Genomic DNA, 20,336 nt, shown 5'->3' with positions numbered 1-20,336 from the left:
TGATGCTGATTTGGGTTCTTTAATGCAACTTTAAGTAAAGGGTCATATTGGACTAAAATATTTTATCTATCATTGGAATTCTGGCAATAAAGTTTTTGGTGGCAATAAGTACAAAAAGGTATAGAATAAGTTAATGAAAATGGAGGTGAAAATATTGTATGTGAGTTTGTGCTCCTTAGTAAGCTGTTAAAATAGATGTAGATGTTAGCTTTGTTATTGTTTTGAGGGAATAAACAAAAAATTCAGGCCTATCTTGTATACAATTTATATTATCTGGATCTTCCTGTAGAACATGCTCCTCCTTCTCCAGTTTTCTTTCTACTGTCTGCCATAGCTGTACTTTTTTTTCAATGGTAGGATTTTAGCTTATCATATTCTTTTTTTCCCCCTCTTTTTAATTTATTCTCATTGTCTGTTTCTATTTATTAGTACATGTTTGGAGTACATAATGTTTACATTCCTTGTGGGGGGTTGATCTACTTACATAACATAAGTAAAAACTCTGAACCTACAGCAGAAAAATAGACTAGCCAAAGAAATAGAAAATAGGTTCAAACATATAAGGTTTGGAGTTACAATTTTAAAGCTATAATTAAGTTTAAAATTATAACTCCAAAGAAAATTTTGCTATTAGGGGAAAACAAATTCAGATTAAAAAAAAAAATCATATATAGCAAATTTGAGTTGGCCCTACATAAAAGCTCTATGGGTAAAGCCATTTCAATACTTAGGCAGAATCGCCGGACAATTGAAACTGCACCCTAGGGGGCAGCATTAAGCAGTATGAAAACAAAAGTTTAAAATTTAGACTGAGGCTCCCACTATGTTTATGTTTTAGGAATTAAGTCCTAGGATCTAAGAACATTACCATATGCAGCATAAGGCTGTAACTGAGAACCAAAATAGTAAAATATTTCTAAAATTCTTAGAGCATAGTATTTGCTTCATATATTATCTTCATTCCAAGGGAAGTTTTAGAAATTTTATACTCATAAACATTTAAATAAAAAGAAAATTCTGTTACTATTATAACACATCAGCAGGTGTACATATGTAGTATAGAAATCAATGCGCAATTTATTTTGAAAGAAATTCTAACATGATTTAGGTACAGTCAAGTGATTTACTTGCAGTCTTAAATAGAACTTCAATCTTCTGGCTTTTAGGCTAGAACTTTAGTCACATTCAGTTTGAGGATGTAATTGTGTAATCAAATATTTTAACATTTTTTATAGGTTACCAAACAGATGAAAGCAAATGCCATGGGATTAATCAAATCTCTTGAAAATATCTTTTCTGAATGGAAAACAGTAAGAGACCTTTATTTTTTAAAATTTTGTTTAGTGTATTTCATCATTTCACTTGGTTCAATTGTAGATATTTTTATTTCATTTTTTATCCCTAGCCAGACAACTACTTTGTTTATGATTAATTGAAGCATATATAATAGTTTTCTTGCTACTGTCTCTTAGATATCATAACTTACTAGTTTTAGTAACAGATACAGTATAAAGATTTATTAATATTAATATTATATCTGTTTCTTAAGCTATTGGTTTAGTAACTGTCATCTTTTGTTTGGATAGTCTTTTGTCATGGGCTAAAAACTATCAGTGTGCTCAAGATTTTAAATATAAGTAAATTAGACAAATTATTTAATAAAAATAAATACAAAAATATAGACTATATAACTGATGCATTAAAAGGAGAGTAATTTCTATGGCTTGAAATATTTTATTTAAATAAAATAAGTAGGAGATGTTTTAAAGTTGAATTCTTAAAAATTAAGTATTTTTTATGGTCGGGTAATAAATGGAATGGTTGCTTTATTCCATTCTCAAGTAATGGGATAATAGGATTTCAGTTTAAAATTAATTGAAATTCTCATTTCTTTTGAAAGATAGCAATTGTTAATATTGTATTTTGGTCTTGCTTATAAATATTGGTAAGGAAATTAAACTTTGTTAAAGATAAATTCTGGCAGTTAAGATAAGGTTGACTGAGTTTATTGCCGTGTAGCTTGTTTATGTATTTTTTTAAAGTATTATTTTATTTGCACAGAAAAGCTTCAGAACTCAAGTACAAGAAGACGATTCTGGATACCAAGATTCCAAGAAGATAACTGATCTTGCCCTAAAATTCCTGAACTTAAACCACTGCTTAGAGAAAATCATGCAAATTATTATTTCTGCACTGACAGGTATATGCTCTAAGTGGAATTTGTAATCAGAATTCTATAATTCAAGGGTTTTTAAAGATTTTTCCTTTTTCCTTCCTAGCCTAAGTCATTAATAAATCCATTTAATGTCACTTCATTGACATTAGTTCCAATATAGGAACTTGTGTAATTGAATTACCACCTGGTATGTATATAATCACCCCTGCCTACATAATTAGAAAAACCAGGTACTTATCTAGCAGATTGGCACATTAGCTGAATAATCTTAGTTTCTAATTGTCTTGAAAGGGTCACTTTGACTTAAAATATATCTGCAGTCATGTAATAGTAATAAATACCTGATAAAAACTGAAAGGGGTAATAAACATTTTTCTCTCTTGTGTAGGATGCTACAGCGATGTGCATCTCCTCAAGAATTGTGTTGAAACGATTTGCAGCTTGGTCAGTGATCTTTGCAGTGACTTCAGTGAGCCCTCCACTTCTTTTGACTGCTGTGAGAAGAAAATTTCTCAAGTTGGCCACAGGGAACTAGAATCTCTAGCTAAGTCACTCCTCCTATGTTTTGAATCTGAAGAAAGACTTGATTTGTTCAAATCCTGGGAATCTTATAATCAAGATACCAGAGGAGAAGAAAAAGAAGAATCTAATTCAAGCTGGCCTGGCTGCAGTAGGAATAAAGGTGTACCGAAGCGTGTCTATGAACTGCGTGAGGCGTCCCCAGCAGTGAGCTCTGGGGTATGCACACCCAGTAGGATTCAGTGGGTGTGACTGGCATGAAAAAAGAACAGTTAGTAGGCAATTTTCCTTATGCAGGAGAACATAAAAAGAAATCAGTGTGATTATTTCAGTGAAGTCCATGTGTTTTGGTGGCCTTACATTGGCTATGAACAGCATAAGGATTACAGAATCCTGGTTTCAAAATTTCTGAATGTGCCCTCAGAAATTTCTTAGCAGACAGTTTTAAACAGGGTATTTAATATATAAGGATATTGAGGCAACAGAATGAAATCTAGGATTCAGGATGAAGTGAATGGTCACATCTCCAGTATCTCATTGTCTTGAATTTTAAATGTTTGTCTTTAACATTGATGTGCTATCTCTGGCTAGTTTGTCAGTCTGTTTGCAGATAGTTTTTTTCTTTCTTTCTTTCTTTTTTTTTTGGTACTGGGGATCGAACTCGGGTCCTTTCACTTTCGGGGCAGTCGGCAGAACCACTGAGCTAAATCCCTGGCCCGCAGATAGTTTTTTTCTTATGAACAGAAACCTGAATAGTCAGTTACCTTTGTTTCTGTGCCTTCTCTGCAAATAGGTTGGATAGGGGTTATGATAAAATTGCCAAGTTTAAGTAATACAGCTTACTTGGCATTGTTAAATCTAAAACTTTTTTTCTGAAGGCTTAACTGATTTGCCATTTTGAGTCATACATTGAAGGCACAATTTTCTGCTTCTTTCCAAATTATTATATGTAATTACCTAAATGTAGTATAACTATATATTAATACTATGACTTGCTGGCATAATAGTTTACTGTGTTATCTATGTTTTATACTAGGGATGTATGAATATAATTTAAAAGTAATTAAATGTTGCCAAAATCATACCTGAGAGAGATGAGAGGCTGGCCCTTTTCTTAATGGTGGTTGTTTTGTTAAAGGTGTAATAAAAAAGTTTGTATATAATTTAATGGAGATTAAAGATCCTTATTATAGTTCACAGCTTTAAAAACCTTTATCTGTGATCATGTAATAAAGATAATAGTCTACTCACAGGATCTTACATTACAGAAATAGTTTGACATTTTTATCTCAAGAATATGTGTAATTTGAAAAGATGTGTAATTTGATGTCTACTTAGGTGACATCAAGCAATTCCCGAAGAAGCATTCTTTGAAATAATCTGATGCTTTTCATTTACCCTTTTCACCCCTGGATACTACATGTATATTTGATATAAGTAGTTGAAATTGGGTGTTAGTGCCTTGAGTAATCTTGGTATTTCCTTGTCAGGGAGAGATTGTAAATACTGGTCATGGTAGAACAGTATTGATGAACCAGGTGGAATATTTTACAGTGATTTAAAATGGTACAGTGTAGCAAATTTGCTTTCATTTTCTTTTTTCTTTTAATTTTAGTATTTGAGGTTGTATTCTTTCTGAAGTTCTATATAGCTTGCTCCCACCTCTTTTTAGTTGGTTATGCCTGGGATAAAAACACAAGTTTTGGACATATTTTTTACACATTTGGAATATGAATCTCAGGCTGCTAAGCAATTACATGACCTTAGACAAGTTACTTAGTCTTCATTCCTAATTCCTCATTTTCAGAAAGAAAAAAATACCACTTCATGGACTATGTCTATGAGTACTATATGAGACAAATGTGGGAATAACTCCTTATGAGTAATAGACTATTAGTTAATGTTAGTGTATCTTTTTCCTTCCATTATTAGCTATAAAACCTTTGTTATGTGTACAAGATGACACTTGGTGCAAGCATATGCCGATGTACCAAATTGTATTGCAATCCTTTGAACATGCTTATTTGAAAATACATCTACCAACACTTTGTTCCATAATATGAAACTGATGATAGATAAGTGAAAAGTATCTCATTATTATTAAGTGAGATATAGTATGGTGTGGGTGTGTCTTTCATGAGGTTCATCTGAAACTTTTAGAAAAAGTGTTTTGTGTAGTTAGCTAACTAGGATATGTGAATTTGCAGAATGTACCTGTTATACCAATAGTCATGTTAAAGAGGTTAATGTGAGTCAGGGATGGTGGTACATGCGTGTGTTCCTGGTGCTTAGGAGGTTGAGGCAGGAATGTTATGGTTTATATCTAGATGTCCCCCAAAGCTTCTTGCTCTCATAGGAGGGGCTTTGGGGAGGTGATTGGATCATGGGGGTGTGATAGTCCACTGATGAGTTTATAGCTAAATGTGATGTGAGGTGAAACCTGGTGAGAGGAGGTGAGTCGATGCGGGTGTGGCCTACAAGGATGTAGCTCCTTCCCTCCTCCCTTGATCCCTCTCTGCTTTCCACCGCTGCCACACCCTTGTGCCACGCCATCCTGCCTTGGAGCCAGCTATGGACCAAAACTTCTTCAAACTGTGAGCCAGAATCAATCTCTCCTCTAACTTGTAGGTATCGGGTATTTTGTCCTAGCAATGAAAAGTAACCAAAACAAGGAACATCAAGCGTTTGAGGCCAGCTTAGGCTATGTAGTGAGACCCTGTCTCAAAACAAACAAGAGAGGTTAATTATGCCCAGTGTTCTTCGTATACTTCATTGTGCTCTGAATTTTGCAAGTTGTAGTCATTGCATGATTTAATCAAGAGTGAGTTTTTCATCTTTCTTCCTTAAATATTAATTTACGGAGACTTTAGATGTGGATATGGCCATTTGCTTTGTTTTAATATCATCTGAGAGCTAAGTTTATTCACTCAACAGTTATTTACTTAATGCCAGGTACATTTTTGGTGTTGACTCATAAAAACCCAAAAAAGATTAGATTGGTTTATATCATGGCCTTTTGAAAGGCCCAACTTCCTGGATCCCCAGCTGCTCATAACATTATACTTTATTCATACAAAAGACCTCTAGACATATTAAACTTGAACCTTCAGGAGAACCACCAGACCATTGCTGACTTATTCAGGGGTGATTTGTTTTGATTAAACAGATGCTACCTGGAGACGATGAATACTTTTGCTGAATGGCCATGAGCTCAGAAAATCATAGTTTCTCCTTATTTAGAATCTACCATTTTTTAGGCTTTCTTTTTTTTGTTTCGTTGTTTTGGTACCGGGGATCGAACTCAAGTCCTTGCACTTGCGCAGCAGGCGGCGAAACCACTGAGCTAAATCCCCAGCCCTTTTTAGGCTTTCTAACCTAAAAATCCCTTCTAAGTGTTGTACTGTTTCTCCTGTGTCCAAGGGGCATTGTTTCCTGTTCTTAGGAATCACTGGACACATCATCATTTACTTCTGGCCATGGATCCTCCCTAACAAATATAATCAGGCACCAGTGTTCCAATATCCCCTGCAATGGCACCTTCTAGACTCAGCTTTCTTTCCACTGGTCCCACCTCGTAAAGTTTCCACCACTTTTCAATAGTGCCATCACCTGTGGATTAAACCTGCAGTACATGGGCCTTTGGGGAAATCCAAACTATAGCACTGAGGGAGGAGGTATAAGTTGTGTAATGGAGTTTGGTCATTGAAGGGTTTTAAACCAGGATGTGATTTTGAATTTGAGTTCTGGAAAGAACCCTTTGTCAGTAGCATAGAGGTTAGATTGGAGATGGGAGGGACTGCTTGGGGGGTGATCTCTGGAGGCCTGGACGAGGGTTATGGTCGCTTATATGGAGATAAGTATGTAGATTCTAGAACTATTTAGAAGGGAAGATAGACAAAATATTTTGACTTGCTGAAGGAAGAGCTGAGAAGAATAAAGGGGAAAGATTGATGCCAGGTATTTAGCTTAAGCACCTAGATAGGGGGTGGTACAACTTACTGAGATAGGAAATACCAGAGAATGAGGAGTACAGAGAGGGGAATTATTGTGCTAGGGCTGCCATAACGTGCTAAAAAGTAGGTGCCTTAAACAATAAAAACATTTTTTTCTAGCAATTTTGGAGGCTAGAAGTTCCAGAGCTGGATCCTTCTGAGGGTTATAAGGTTTTGGGTGTCTCTCCTTGGCTTGTGGATGGTCATCTCTTCCCTGTGTGTCTTCATATCACCTCCCCTCTCTGCCTATCCGTCTCTAAATTTCCTCTTAGCGTCCTTATAGAAATAATCTCATTTAACTTGATTGCCTCTGTAAAGACAAAGTCACATTCAAAGTCACTTCAGCATATGAATTGGGAGGGACACGATTCAATTGACTTTAGTATTAGGTCTGGTGATTTGAAGGAACTTGGCACATTTAAGCTATGATGTCCAGTAAGAACTGAGAATATGAGTCTGAAATGGGAGAGGGTGCTGGTTTATAAGTCTTTTGTATTTTCACATTGTGGTGGATCTTTCCCTTTGTCACATGGGCCTTTCTGCTCCAATAAATAGAAATATGTTGCATGAGGAGAGTTTAATGAATCATTTAATTCTTTTAGCAGTTTTATAATATAAAGATGAGCACTTTCTCCACTGTAGAGAAGACTAAATAAAAAATGTAGATAATTTTAACCATTTGTCCAATATCATGCGGAGAAAAATTAGATCTCAGTTTAAAATTCCTAATACAACACTTTATAAGTCTTGGCAAATGGCAGTGCGGAGGAAGAAAGAACTAGGTGATGAATAGAGGAATTGGTGGGTAAACAGGTGGATGGGTGGATGAATGAGTAGGTGGATAACTGGATAATGAGAGATCGAACTTGTTAAGTACTGACTACTGGGCAGTTACTAAACTAATCAGTGTGTATGAACCTGCTTATTTAATCAAAACCTCTATAAGCATGGTGACTGTTATCCTTACAAGTCAAATTAAAGAAACTAAGGCTTGGGAAGTTTGTACTTCTTCTAAGTTATAGATAGGGTCAGGAAGTAGGTCAAGGCCAGATTAGAATTTGTCAGCTGGAGAAGTGAATCTCTTTGCTACTTAATGCATACTCTGAAAGGGTATAGATGATACTTCCAGACTCAGGTCCTCTTTGGCTTCATTTGAGCATACAGTTAATCAGCAAGCTCTTATTTTTTTATTTTTTGATAACTATAGGTAAGATTAACCATTTACTTGAGGAAAGTCCCTTCTTTTCTTTGTCTCTCTAAGTAGCTTGTCCTGGTATTACTCCATATGCTACTCTCTATGCCAAATGTGTTATGACCTTAACCCATTCATGGTTTAAATATCAGCTTATTCTTAAATGTCTTCTCATATTTTATCTTCCCTGGGCATGAAGAAACCTGGCACGCTTACTTTGTTCAAGGGAACTTTTTACTAGAAACAGAACAAATACATAAAATGCACAAATTGGAGCCGGAGGTTTAGCTCAGTGGCGCCAGCGCTTGCCTGGCAAACACAAGGTTCTGAGTTCAATCCCTAGTTCCAAAAAAACCCACACAAATTATACATGTCCTGTAAAATTTTCACTGTGTGAATGCATTAACATAGCCACTACTGAGATAAAGAAACAATATCACAATTACCCAAAAGCCCTCCTGTTCCTGTTTCTAGTCATCATGCCTTGAACTTCTAATATCATTGTTAGTTTTGCCTGATTTCCAGCTTTATTTAAATAGAACCAGACCAATCAGTTCTTTTGTGTCTAAGTTCTTTTGCTCAACAGTATTTTTATTTTTGTCTTAAATTCTTTTATTGGTACATTTTAAGGATACAACACAATTACATTTCTCATTGGGAACTTATACCTTTACATGATGCATCTTGGTTTTTATTTTTTCCCCCATTCCCCTGCCCTCCCTTCACCCCCTCCACCCTTCCCTATTTACAAAGACTTTATTTCCATTTTTTACATTTCTCATCATTTTTCCTTTCCCTTCTTTCCTTTCCCCTGCCCCTCCCACTACCCCTACCCCTTTGGACCTTTTCTTCCTATTTTGCATTATCTATGATTCATTCTAATCATTGGTACATTTTAGGTATACAATATAATGACATTCATCATTGGAAATTTGCACCTTTACATAATCTCTCTTGGTTCTTATTTTTCCCCCTTGCTCACCCCTCCAACCCCTCCACTCCTCCCTCTTTACAAAGATTTTGTTCCTATTTTTCCATTTTCTTACATTAATTCCATTCCCGTCTTGCCTTTACCCTACCCCTCCCACTTCCTTCCCCTTTGCCCCTTCTTCTTCCTATTTCACATTACCTATTATACATTGAGTCCTTATTTACACTTTCAGTTTCTCACACCAGAGAAACTATTGGGTATTTATACATGTGTGTACTATTTCACTTAAGAGTATTGCCTCAATGTGCATCCATTTAGCTATAAATGTCTCTAATTTCTCATTTTTTATAGCTGAGTAGTACTCCATTTTATAAAAAAAACCCCACATTTTCTTTATCCAGTAACCAGTTGATGGGCATTTGGGCTCTTTCCAAGTTTTAGCTATCACAAACTGTGCTCCTATGAACATGGGTGCACATATATCACTGTGATATGATTCTTTTAATTGTTTGGGGAAGATCCCCAGCACTGGAATAGCGGTGTCAAATGGGACTTCCAGTCCTAGTTCTTTGAGGTATCTCCATACTGATTTCCACAGTGGTTGCACCAGTCTGCACTCCCACCAGCAGTGGAGCAGGGTTCCTCTTTCCCCACAGCCCCACCAGCATTTGTTATTGGTTGATTTCATGACAGCAGCCATTCTTTCTGGAGTGAAGTGGAATCTCAGTGTTGTTTTCATTTGCATCTCTCGAATGACTAGTGATGTTGAATATTTTTTCATGTATTTATTTGCTATTTCTACTTCTTTGAGAAATGTCTGTTCATTTCAGATGCCCATTTTTGGATTAGGTCTTTAAATTTGGGAGGTCTGATCTTTTTAAGTTCTTTATAGATTTGAGATAGTAGGCCTTTGAGGAAAAGCGGGTGACGATTTTTTCCCACATTGTGGGTTGTCTCTTCACACTGCTGGTGGTTTCTCTTGCTGTGCAGAAGCTTTTTAATAAGAAGAGATCCCACTTGTTCATTGTTTGTGCTAGTTCACGGGCAACTGAGGTTTTGTTCATAAAATCTTTTCCTACACCAATGTCTTCAAGAGTTCTAACTTCTGTTCTAACTGGTTCAGCGTTTCTATTTTAATATTTAGATCTTTAATCCATTTTGATTTCAGTTTAGTGCATGGCAAGAGATATAGGTCTAGTTTTAATCTTTGGCAAGTTGAAACCCAATTTTTCCAGCACCATTTATTAAAGAGGCTATCTTTCCTCCAGTGAGGGTGTTTGGCTCCTTTATCGAAGATGAGATGGCTTAGTGTGTCTGGAGTTGTTTCTGCATCTTCTAATCTGTTCCACTGGTCCTCAGGTCTGTTTCTTTGCCAGTACCATGCTGTTTTATCACAGTAGCTTTGTAGTATAGTTTCAGGTTGGGGATTGTGATACCCCCTGCCATGTCTCTGTTACCTAGAATTGCTTTTGCTATTCTGGGTCTCTTCCTGTTCCAAATGAATTTTTGGATTGTTTTCTCAAGGTCCATGAAGTATGCTGCTGGGATCTCAATTGGAATTGCATTGAATCTATATAGCAATTTTGGAAGTATGGCCATTTTCACTATATTAATCCTTCCTACCCAGGAGCAAGGGATGTCTGTCCATTTTCTGAAAACATCTTCAATCTCTCTTTTCAGAGTGCTAGAGTTTTCAGAGAAGAGGTCTTTGATTTCGTTAGGTTGATTCCTAGGTATTTCAGATTTTTGGATGCTATTGTGAAAGGAATTATTTCTCTCTCAGTGGGTCTGTCACTCGTGTAGAGGAAAGCTATTGATTTTTGTGTGTTGACCTTGTAACCAGCTACTTGACTGAATTTGGTTATTAAGTCTAGAAGACTTTTGGTGGAGTTCTTGGGGTCTTCTATATAGAGTATCATGTCATCTGCAAATAATGACAATTTGACTTCTTCATTTCCTATCTTTATTCCTTTTATTTCTTTCTCTTGTCTAATTGCTGTGGCTAATGTTTCCAGAACTATATTGAACAAGAGTGGTGATAGTGGACATCCTTGTCTTGTACCTGATTTTAGTGTGAAGGATTTCAGTTTTTGACTATTTAGTATGATATTGGCTGTTGGTTTTTCATAGATGGCTTCTATCAATTTGAGGTAGAGACCATCTATTCTAATTTTTGGTAGGGTTTTTATCATAAATGCATGTTGTATTTTGTCAAATGGTTTTTCTGTGTCTATGGAGATAATCATATGGTTTTTGTCCTTGGCTCTATTGATATAGTGTATTACATTGATTGATTTGCATATGATGAGGCATCCCTGCATCCTTGGGATGAATCCCACTTGATCAGGGTGTATGATCTTCTTGATGATCTTCTGCATTCTATTTGCCAGTATCTTATTAAGGATTTTTGCATCTATGTTCATTAGTGAGATTGGCCTATAGTTCTCCTTTTCGGTTGGGTCTTTCTCTGCTTTGGGGATCAAGGTGATGCTTGCTTCCAGGAATGAATTTGGGAGTATTGCTTCCCTTTCAATTTCATTGAAGAGTTTAAACAGTAGTGGCAGTAGTTCCTCTCTAAATGTCTTGTAGAATTCAGCAGTGAAGCCATCAGGCCTGGGGTTTTCTTAGTTGATAAGTTTTAAATTACATTTTCAATTTCATTGGCTGATATTGGGTTGTTTAGAATTTTTAGGTCTTCTTCGTTCAACTTTGGTAATTCATATGTATCTAGGAATCTGTCCATTTCTTCTGTGTTTTCCGTCTTATTGGTGTATAGGTTCTGGAAATAGGTATTGAAGATCCTCTGGATTTCTGCTGGGTCTGTTGTAATTTCACCCTTTTCATTCCTAATTGCATGGATTTGGGCCTTTTCTTTCCTTTTTCTGATAAGGTTGGCTAAGGGTTTGTCAATTTTGTTGATTCTTTCAAAGAACAAACTCTTGGCTTCATTGATTTTTTTCTATCATTCTCTTAGTCTCCATTGCATTGACTTCTCCTCTGATCTTTATAATTTCCTCCCTTGTATGAGCTTTGGGTTTGTCCTGCCCTTTTTTTTCTAGAAGCTTAAGGTTCAGCATCAGGTTGTTTAATTGGGCTTGTTCTGTTTTCCTAATATGTGTATTCACTGCTATGAATTTCCCTCGTAAGACTGCTTTCATTGTGTCCCATAGATTCCAGTATGTTGTATTGTCATTGTCATTGAATTGAAGGAACTGTCTGATTTCTTCTTTAATGTTCTCTGTGACCCATTGGTTATTCAGAAGTGTGTTGTTCAATTTCCATGTGTTTATGAAATTTTTTGAGTTTCTTTTGCTATGGATCTCCAATTTTTATCACACTATCGTCTGATAATCTACAGGGGATAACTTAATTCCTTTGCACTTACTTAAACATGTTCTTTGTGTGAGTATGTGGTCTGTTTTGGACAATGACCCATGTGCAGCTGAGAAGAATGTGTATTCTGATTTTGTGGGGTGGAACACTCTGTAAACATCTGTTAAGTTCATTTGTTCAAGAGTTCAATTGAGTTCTATATTTTATTACTTATTTTTTGTCTAGTTGATCTATCTATTTGTGACAGTGGGGTATTGAGGTCCCCCACTACAGTTGTATTAGTGCGTATATGACTTTTCATGTCCGTTAGTATTTGTTTTATATAGTTGGGTGCACTAGTGTTTGGTGCATAGATATTTATGATTGTCATCTCTTCCTCTTGGATTCTTCCCTTTACAAGGATGTAGTGTCCTTCTTTGTCTCTCTAAATCAGTGTTGGCTTGAAATCTACTTGATCTGCAAAGAGGATAACTACTCCTGTTTTTTTGGGGGGTTCCTGTCACATGGAGTATTGTTTTCCACCTTTTAACTTTCAGTCTATGAGTTTCCTTTTGAATTAAGTGTGTTTCTTGTATGCAGCATATTGTTGGATTTTGCTTCTTGACCCATTCTGCCAGTCTATTTCTTTTGATTGGTGAATTGAGACCATTAACATTGATGGTTATAACTGAAACGTATTGACTTATCATTGCCATGACTTTTTCTTTTTGTTGGGTTCTCCCCCTTTACATTTAATTTCTTGTCATGCCAGATGGGTTCATTCTGCTTTGCGTCCTGGGGTTGTGATCCTCAATGTCTGTTCCTAGGCTATTGTGTAAAATTCTTTGGAGTGCTGGTTTGGTATTCACGAAGTTCCTAAGGTGCTCTTTGTCATGAAAGTATCTTATTTCTCCATCCATTTTGAAAGATAGTTTTGCAGGGTACATCAATCTGGGTTGGAGGTTGTTTTCTTTTAGGGCTTGGAATATGTCACTCCAAGCTCTTCTTGGCTTGAGGGTTTGTGTTGAGAAGTCTGCTGTGATTCTGATGGGCTTTCCTTTGTATGTGATTTGTTTCTTTTCTCTAACTGCTTGTAGAACTTTGTTCTTCTGTTGTGTTTCTGGAATCTTAACAATTGTATGCCTAGGTGTAGAATTTTTTTTTTGATCAAGGCTATTTGGAGTCCTACATGCCTCACTTATCTTTATGTCAAGTTCTTTTCCCCTGCTTGGGAAGTTTTCTGCCATTACTTCTGTAAAGAGTTTTTTTATGTCGTCTGCACTCTCTCCTGTTTCTTCGACTCCAGTCAGTCTTATGTTATTCTTCTTTGCATTGTCTATCAGCTGCTGGATTGATTTCTCGTGTTCCCTTATCATTTTGAAGCAATTTTTCTTTTCATGGTCACTAATTGCAATCTTATCTTCTATATCTGAAATTCTGTCCTCACATTAACTTATTCTGCTGTGTGTAGACTTTCAATGGAGTTTTTCATGTCCTGGAAATCTATTTGCATCTGTTTTATGGATTCCATTTGTTTCCTATGTTGGGATTCCATCATGTTCCTCAGCTCCTCTCTAGATTTATTAAACATGTCTTGCATTATGGGCACAATCTGTCCTGTTATCTGAGAAATTATTTATTTCATTTTTTCCAGATCCCCTTTTGTTGCCAGTTCAGTGGTTCCAGGTGGTTGAGTATCAGAGTGTTCCATCTCATTTCCCTTTGGGGTTGCTGTAGGTGATCTGGAAGTCTGGTTTTGAGACTTATTTACGTGTCTTCTCATTTCGACTGGGGGGGGGGGTGGGGGTGCTATTGGCACCCGTGTGGCTCACCTCCTCTGAGCTGGGAGATGTGGGACAGGGGCCGGGAGCGGCGGGAGGGATGGTGGCCCAGAAGCCCCTTCCTCTGGGCCCTGAGTGGTGGGCTGGATGGTGGCCCAGAAGCCCCTTCTGGACCAGGAGCAGTGGGACGGTAGCTCAGAACCCCCTACCTCTGGGCCGGGAGCGGCGGGACAGATGGCGGCCCGGAAGTCCTTTCCTCTGGGCCAGGAGTGGCGGGAGGGATGGTGGCCAGGCACAATCTCTCAACAGTGTTTTTGAGAGATCTAGGAATTGTGTATGGAAGTTAATTCATTTTTTTGCTATATAGTATTCAATATATATCAATTTTTATTTACCTTGGATAAACTGCGTTATTGACCAGCTTCCCCATATCTGTACCCTTTGTTTATAATTTTTCACTGTCTTTCCACAATGGGTATGGTGTAACTCTCTGCCATAGGTTTGGCAATGTGAGTTGTTTTGGCTAAGAAGACAACAGCAAAAGTGATTCAGTCTTGCAAACAGTGCTTGGAAGATTGAGCTCTTGTGTCACCACAGTCACCAGGAGACAAGGATGTTCAGACTGATCAGGCAGGATGAAAGACGTGAGCAGCGCCTCCGTTGGTCCCCAGAGACTAGCCTAGACTAGCTGGCCACAGGGTCATGAGTTTAAAAAAAAAAGGTTGTTCTGAAAGACCCAGAGATTGATGTGGCTTTAGTTAATTGACTGTACCCTTGATAGACCCTGGTGTGGTCTGTTTGGGCTTAGTACCATAATGTTCATAGGAACATCCTTGTATGTGCCTTTTGGTGCACATATCTACAGTTTTCCAAACTGCTGAGCAACTTACAAATTACTAAAAATGGACGTCTGTATGCAGTTTGCCTTACTAATTGTATTATGATACCATACATGCATAGAGTAAGAGTAGCATTTCTGTGCCTTTGTTTTCATTTAAGCCTTTGGAGAGATTTATAGTCATTGCAGATGATCATTCCTAAAGCACAGGTGAGTGGGAGCTGCGTCTTTAACTGTGTGTGCAGCTGCTGTCTTTCCTGAATTCATGGGGCTTAGAAAGCCAGGGGCATTGTTGCCTGGTGGGACCTAAGTTGTGTTTCTTTCTCTCTGCCCCTACAAGCTAAGCTGGACCCACTTTGAACTTGTTCCCCAGTTGGTGCCCTTGTTAGGGCTATGCATCACTCACATGCTTCCCTCAGACGACCATTTCAACTATATATCACCCAGGGGAGCCAGGGTGCTCCTAACATATTGCTCTTATACATCAACAAAGTGAGCTGCAGCTGTGGTAATCTATTTGTGTAATATACCACTAGGGTGAGGCATATTGAAAGGGCAAAGCTGGTGGATCTGTGAACTGTGGATATCTAGGAGTTGGGTCAAGAGAGTAATGCAGATTTCAGGTTGGACTGATGTGTCTGTGAATGGTATTTTGTGATGTAAAGTTTACCTCAGATTTAGAAAGTAATTTAATATGGGTGACAGCTGAGGTCAGGGCTAAGAGAGGTCGACATGGAAGATGCCCAGAGCTCTTGGAAGATGTATTTCAAGGATAAATTACTGTTCTTGATACTTTTATTTCATTCTGTGATATGTCAGTGGGGGTGCCAGAAGATTGGCCTGGAAGGAAAGTTTTGCACATAAAGCAGAACGAGCTTGCTCTGCTGGCTGCCAGGTGAATAAATTTGAGAGGAGCATGGCCTCGAAGGCTCTGTTGCCATCTGTTTTAGTTGGTCAGAGCTGCATTCTCAGGGTCTTGCTCTTGACCTAATGTTTATGTAACAAAGCAGTAGTTGCAATGTATGAATTATTCACAGTTTCTGTGAGACCTGGAGAGTAGAATATAGTGTTTGGGCAGAGGAAAAAGCGGTACAGAAAGGTGCAGTGACCAGAACCCAGTTGGTGTCCAATGAGGACCCAAATCAGCAGACACATGGCTACCTTTGTTGCTCGGGAAAGAAGGATATGTACTGTACTACAGGCATACCCAGAGCTTTGACTAGGCATGGAAAGAATTTTCTGGTGATTCTCAAGAGTGGTCCACAACTTTATTAATACAGTAGCCTTCTTCTGCAGTTTGAGTTACCCATAGACAATCATAGTCTGATAATATTACTATTTGTCTTGACTCTTTCAAGAAAGACCATATTTTCATAACTACATCCCATTTCTTTGTTAATTTTTTTTATTTTGAGACACAGTCTTGCTAAGTGGCTATGTTACCCACGCTGGGCTTGAACTTGAGATTCTGCCTCAGCCTCCCAGACCACTGGGATTAAAGGTGTGCACCACTGAAACCCTGGCTTTCACATAACTTTTATTACAGTATATTGTTATCATTGTTCTCTTTTATTATTAGTTATTGTTAATCTCTTAATGTGCCAAATTTATAAATTAAACTGTAGTACAGGCATATATGTATAGGAAAAAAACATGGTATATATTAAGTTTGGTACTATCCATGGTTTCAGTCATGTACTGGAAGTCTTAAAATGTATTCCTCAGTGGTAAGGGGACACTACTGTACAAAAATACTGATAACTATCACTTATGAAATACTTTCTTTAATTCACTTAATTCTCACAGTAGTCTTATGAGTTAGGTGCTGTTATTGTCTGCTTTAATGTGGAGAAAAGTGAAGCACTGAAATGTTGAGTGACTTGCCCAATCTCACACTGCTAGTAAATGATGAAGAACCAAGTTTATCTGGATCCATGCATTCTGTTTTTGACCATCAAGGGCAGAGTCTCTAGTCTGGATGCCCATCTACTACCTGGGTAGTTTTTCAAAAATAACAATACCTAGTGGACTTCAAGCAAAAATAAACATAAAACAATTATAGTGCAGGACCTTATACACCTCTATCAGAAATAGGTCAACTAAACAAACAAACAAAAATCAAATATCAGAGTTGAACCACACCTTTGAGCAAATAGACTTACTAGGTATCTACAGTGTTCCACCCAACAACAACCGAATACTCATTCTTCACAAGAGCACATAGAACTTTCTTCAAAATAAATTGTATATTAGTCCATAAAGCACAAATAAGTAACAAAAGAATCAGAATCGTCTCATGCATATCATCAGATCACAGTGCAATGAAAACTGAAATCAGTGGCAGAAGAAACCAAAGAAATTGTGCAAACACATGGAAATTAACTATACACTCTTGAATAATGAGTGAGTCATAGAAGAAATTAAGAAATTAGACAGTTCCTAGAATCAAATGATAATGCCAGTACAGCATACCAGAACTTATTGGACACAATGAAAGCAGTCCTACGAGGAAAGTTTATAGCCATGAGTGCCCACTTTAGAAAAACATAACTGACCCTAAATCACTTAATGATGCACCTAAAGACATAAGAACAGTCAAAACTCAGTATAAGGAAGAAAATCATAAAGATCAGAGTGGAAATTAATAAAAATTGAGACTAAAAAACAAAGAATCAATGAATTGAAGAGGTTCTTCCAAAGAATAAACAAAATAGACAAACTCTTAGCTAATCAAAAAAAGTAAAGACCCAAATCAATAGAATTCGATATAAAAAGGCAAAATCACAATAAACACTGCTGCATATCAGAAGATTATTAGTAGCTCTTTTGAAAACCTGTACTTCAATAAAATGGAAAATCCAGAAGAAAGGGGTAGATTCCTAGATATACCTGAATTACCAAAACTGAACCAAGAAGATATAAAAACCCTGAATAATCCAATAACAGGCAATTAAAGTGAGGCAGAAATAAAATATTTAACAACTAAGAAAAGCCCAAGACCAAATAGATTCACCGCTGAATTTCACAAGAACACAAGAGCTTTGGGAAAAGTCTGACAAAATACTGTACCTCTCAAACTCTTCTTTTTTTTTTTGTACTGGGGGATCGAACTCTTCTGGACCTTGTGCTTGCGAGGCAGGCAGTGGAACCACTGAGCTAAATCCCCAGCTCAAACTCTTTAATGAAATTAAAAAGGAAGAAATACTCCCAAACTCATTCCAGGAAGCTAGCATTGCCCTGGTTCCAAAACCAGATGAGTACCCAAGTGAAAAAGAAAACTAGAGACCAACCACTTTAATGAACATAAATGGAGAAATCCTCAACATGATTCTGGCAAATGGAATACAAAAATCATCAAAAAGATCACATACTCTGACCAAATAGACTTCATCCCAGGGAGGCAAGGATAGTTCAACATATGCAAATCAATAAAGTAATACACCACATAAACAGAAGTAGGGACAAAAATCATGATAATCTGTATAGATGCAGAAAAGGCCTTTGACAAAAATCTAACATCCATGATAAAAGTCTAAAGAAAATAGGTATAAAAAGACTTTAGCTTAACAGTATGAAAGGCATTTATGACAAACCTACCACCATCATATTAAATGGAGAAAAGCTGAAAGCTTTCCCTCTAAAATCAGGAAAAAGACAGATGCCCACCCTCACCACTCCTGTTAATCACCACCCGAAACATTAGAGTAATCAGTCAAGAGAAAGAAATATAAAAAGGAATGTACAGGAAAGGAAAAAATCAAGTTATTTCCACATGACATAACACTCTACATAGAAGACCCTAAAAATTCCAAAAGACTCCTAGAATGAATAAATTCAGCAATGTAGGAGGATAAAATCAACATGCAAAAATCAGTACTGTTCCTGTACACCAATAATGAACCCACTGAGAAAGAAATTAGGAACATAATACCATTCATAATAGCTTCAAGAAAAATACTTAGGAATAAACCTAACTAAGAAAGTGAAAGACCTCTACAATGAAAACTACAGTACTCTGAAAAAGGAGATTAAAGAGTACATCAGAAAATGAAAAGACACCCTTTGTTCCTGGGTAGGCAGAAACAGTATTGTCAAAATGGCTTTACTTCCAAGACTGATATAGTTTCGGTTTTGTTTTGTTTTGTTTTGGTACCGGGCATTGAACTCAAGACCTCTCGCTTGCCAGGCAGGTGCTGTGCCGCTGAGCTTCATCCTGGCCCATCTGATATACAGATTTTAATTAGGTCATAATCAAAATACCAACAACATTCCCCACGGAAACAGAGAAAATAAAATCCTAAAATTCATATGGAACTAGAAAAGACCCATATAGCAAGGGCAATCTTGGGCAACAAGACCAAAGTAACTGTCAAAATCCTAAACTTCAAGTTATAATACAAAGCTGTAGTGAAACAAAACAAAACAGCATGGTGCTGACACAAAAAATTTGGACCAATGCAACAGAACAGAGGATCCAGAAAAAGACAAAAACAACCCAGGTACCATCAACCATCTGATCTTTGAAAAAGTGGTCAAAAGCATACACTGGAGGAAAAATAGCCTCTTTAGCAAATGGTCTAGGAATATGGGATATACACATGCAGAAGATTGAAACTAGACCCATAATACTCAGCATATATTAAATAAAAATCAGAATGGATTGATGACCTAAATATTAAAACAAACAATGTGCTGGAAGATAAAATAGGTGAAACTTTTTTTTTTGGTACCAGGGATCGAACTTGGGACCTTGCACTTGCAAGGCAAGCGGCAGAACCACTGAGCTAAATCCCTGGCCCGTGAAACTCTTGAAGTAGTAGTAGTAGGCATAGGCTAGGACTTTCTAACAGAACCCCACTGCATAAGAAATAACATCAAGAATCAACAAATGGGATTATATCAAATTAAAAAGCTTCTGCACAGCAAAAGGGAAACAACAGAGTGAATGGAGAACCTACAGAATGGGAAAAAAATATTTGCCAACCTCAACTCAGAGTACTAATATCTAGAATATATAAAGAAATCAATAGAATTATACCTCCCTAAAATAAAAGACCCAATTTTTTAAAAAAGGGGCAATGAAATGAACAGACATTTCACTGAGAAAGAAATACAAATGGCCAATAAATATATGAAAAAATGTTCCACACTGGTCATTAGAGAAATGCAAATTAAAATGATGAGGTTCTATCTTACTCCAGAAAGAAGGACTACCATCAAGAAATCAAATAATAACAAATGCAGGTGAGGAAAGGGGAACCCTTTTGTACTGGTGGGAGTGTAAACTAGTACAATCACTATGGAATTCAATATGACAATTCTTTAAAAAACTGAAAACTAGAAATTTTGTTCCACCCAGCTCGTCCCCGTCTAGGTATCTTCACAAAAGAGTTAAAGACATCATATTACTGTGATACTTGTATACCCATGTTTATGGCAGCACAATTCATAATAGTTAAATCTTGGAAGCAGCCTATATGTCCATCACCAGATCCATGGGTAAAGAAAATGTGGTGTTTATATACAAGAGAGTACTATTCTGCTATAAAGAAGGATAAAATTAGTCATTTGTAGGAAAATGGATGCACTATGAGG

General features: G+C 37.0%; 1 protein-coding gene across 3 annotated transcripts in view; it reads left to right on the top strand.

The window, feature by feature from the left end:
* Positions 1-8,149, top strand: part of Kif14 (kinesin family member 14) — a 54,179-nt gene extending 46,030 nt beyond the window's left edge. For all 3 annotated transcript variants that reach the window (XM_021242425.2, XM_087193876.1, XM_004862268.3), the window contains exons 28-30: positions 1,236-1,310; positions 2,062-2,200; positions 2,565-8,149. In XM_021242425.2, coding sequence (XP_021098084.1) covers positions 1,236-1,310; positions 2,062-2,200; positions 2,565-2,947 — 597 coding nt within the window. In that variant the 3' untranslated portion in view covers positions 2,948-8,149. The remainder of the gene's footprint in view (positions 1-1,235; positions 1,311-2,061; positions 2,201-2,564) is intronic.
* The last annotated feature ends 12,187 nt before the right edge of the window (positions 8,150-20,336 follow it).

Source organism: Heterocephalus glaber, unplaced genomic scaffold, assembly GCF_053883595.1.
Source record: "Heterocephalus glaber isolate CG9 unplaced genomic scaffold, H.glaber_assembly_v1.0 deba00001600, whole genome shotgun sequence".
Taxonomy (NCBI): Eukaryota; Metazoa; Chordata; class Mammalia; order Rodentia; family Bathyergidae; genus Heterocephalus; species Heterocephalus glaber.
Note: the sequence above shows the minus strand (reverse complement) of the source record. Positions and strands in the feature narration are given on the sequence as shown.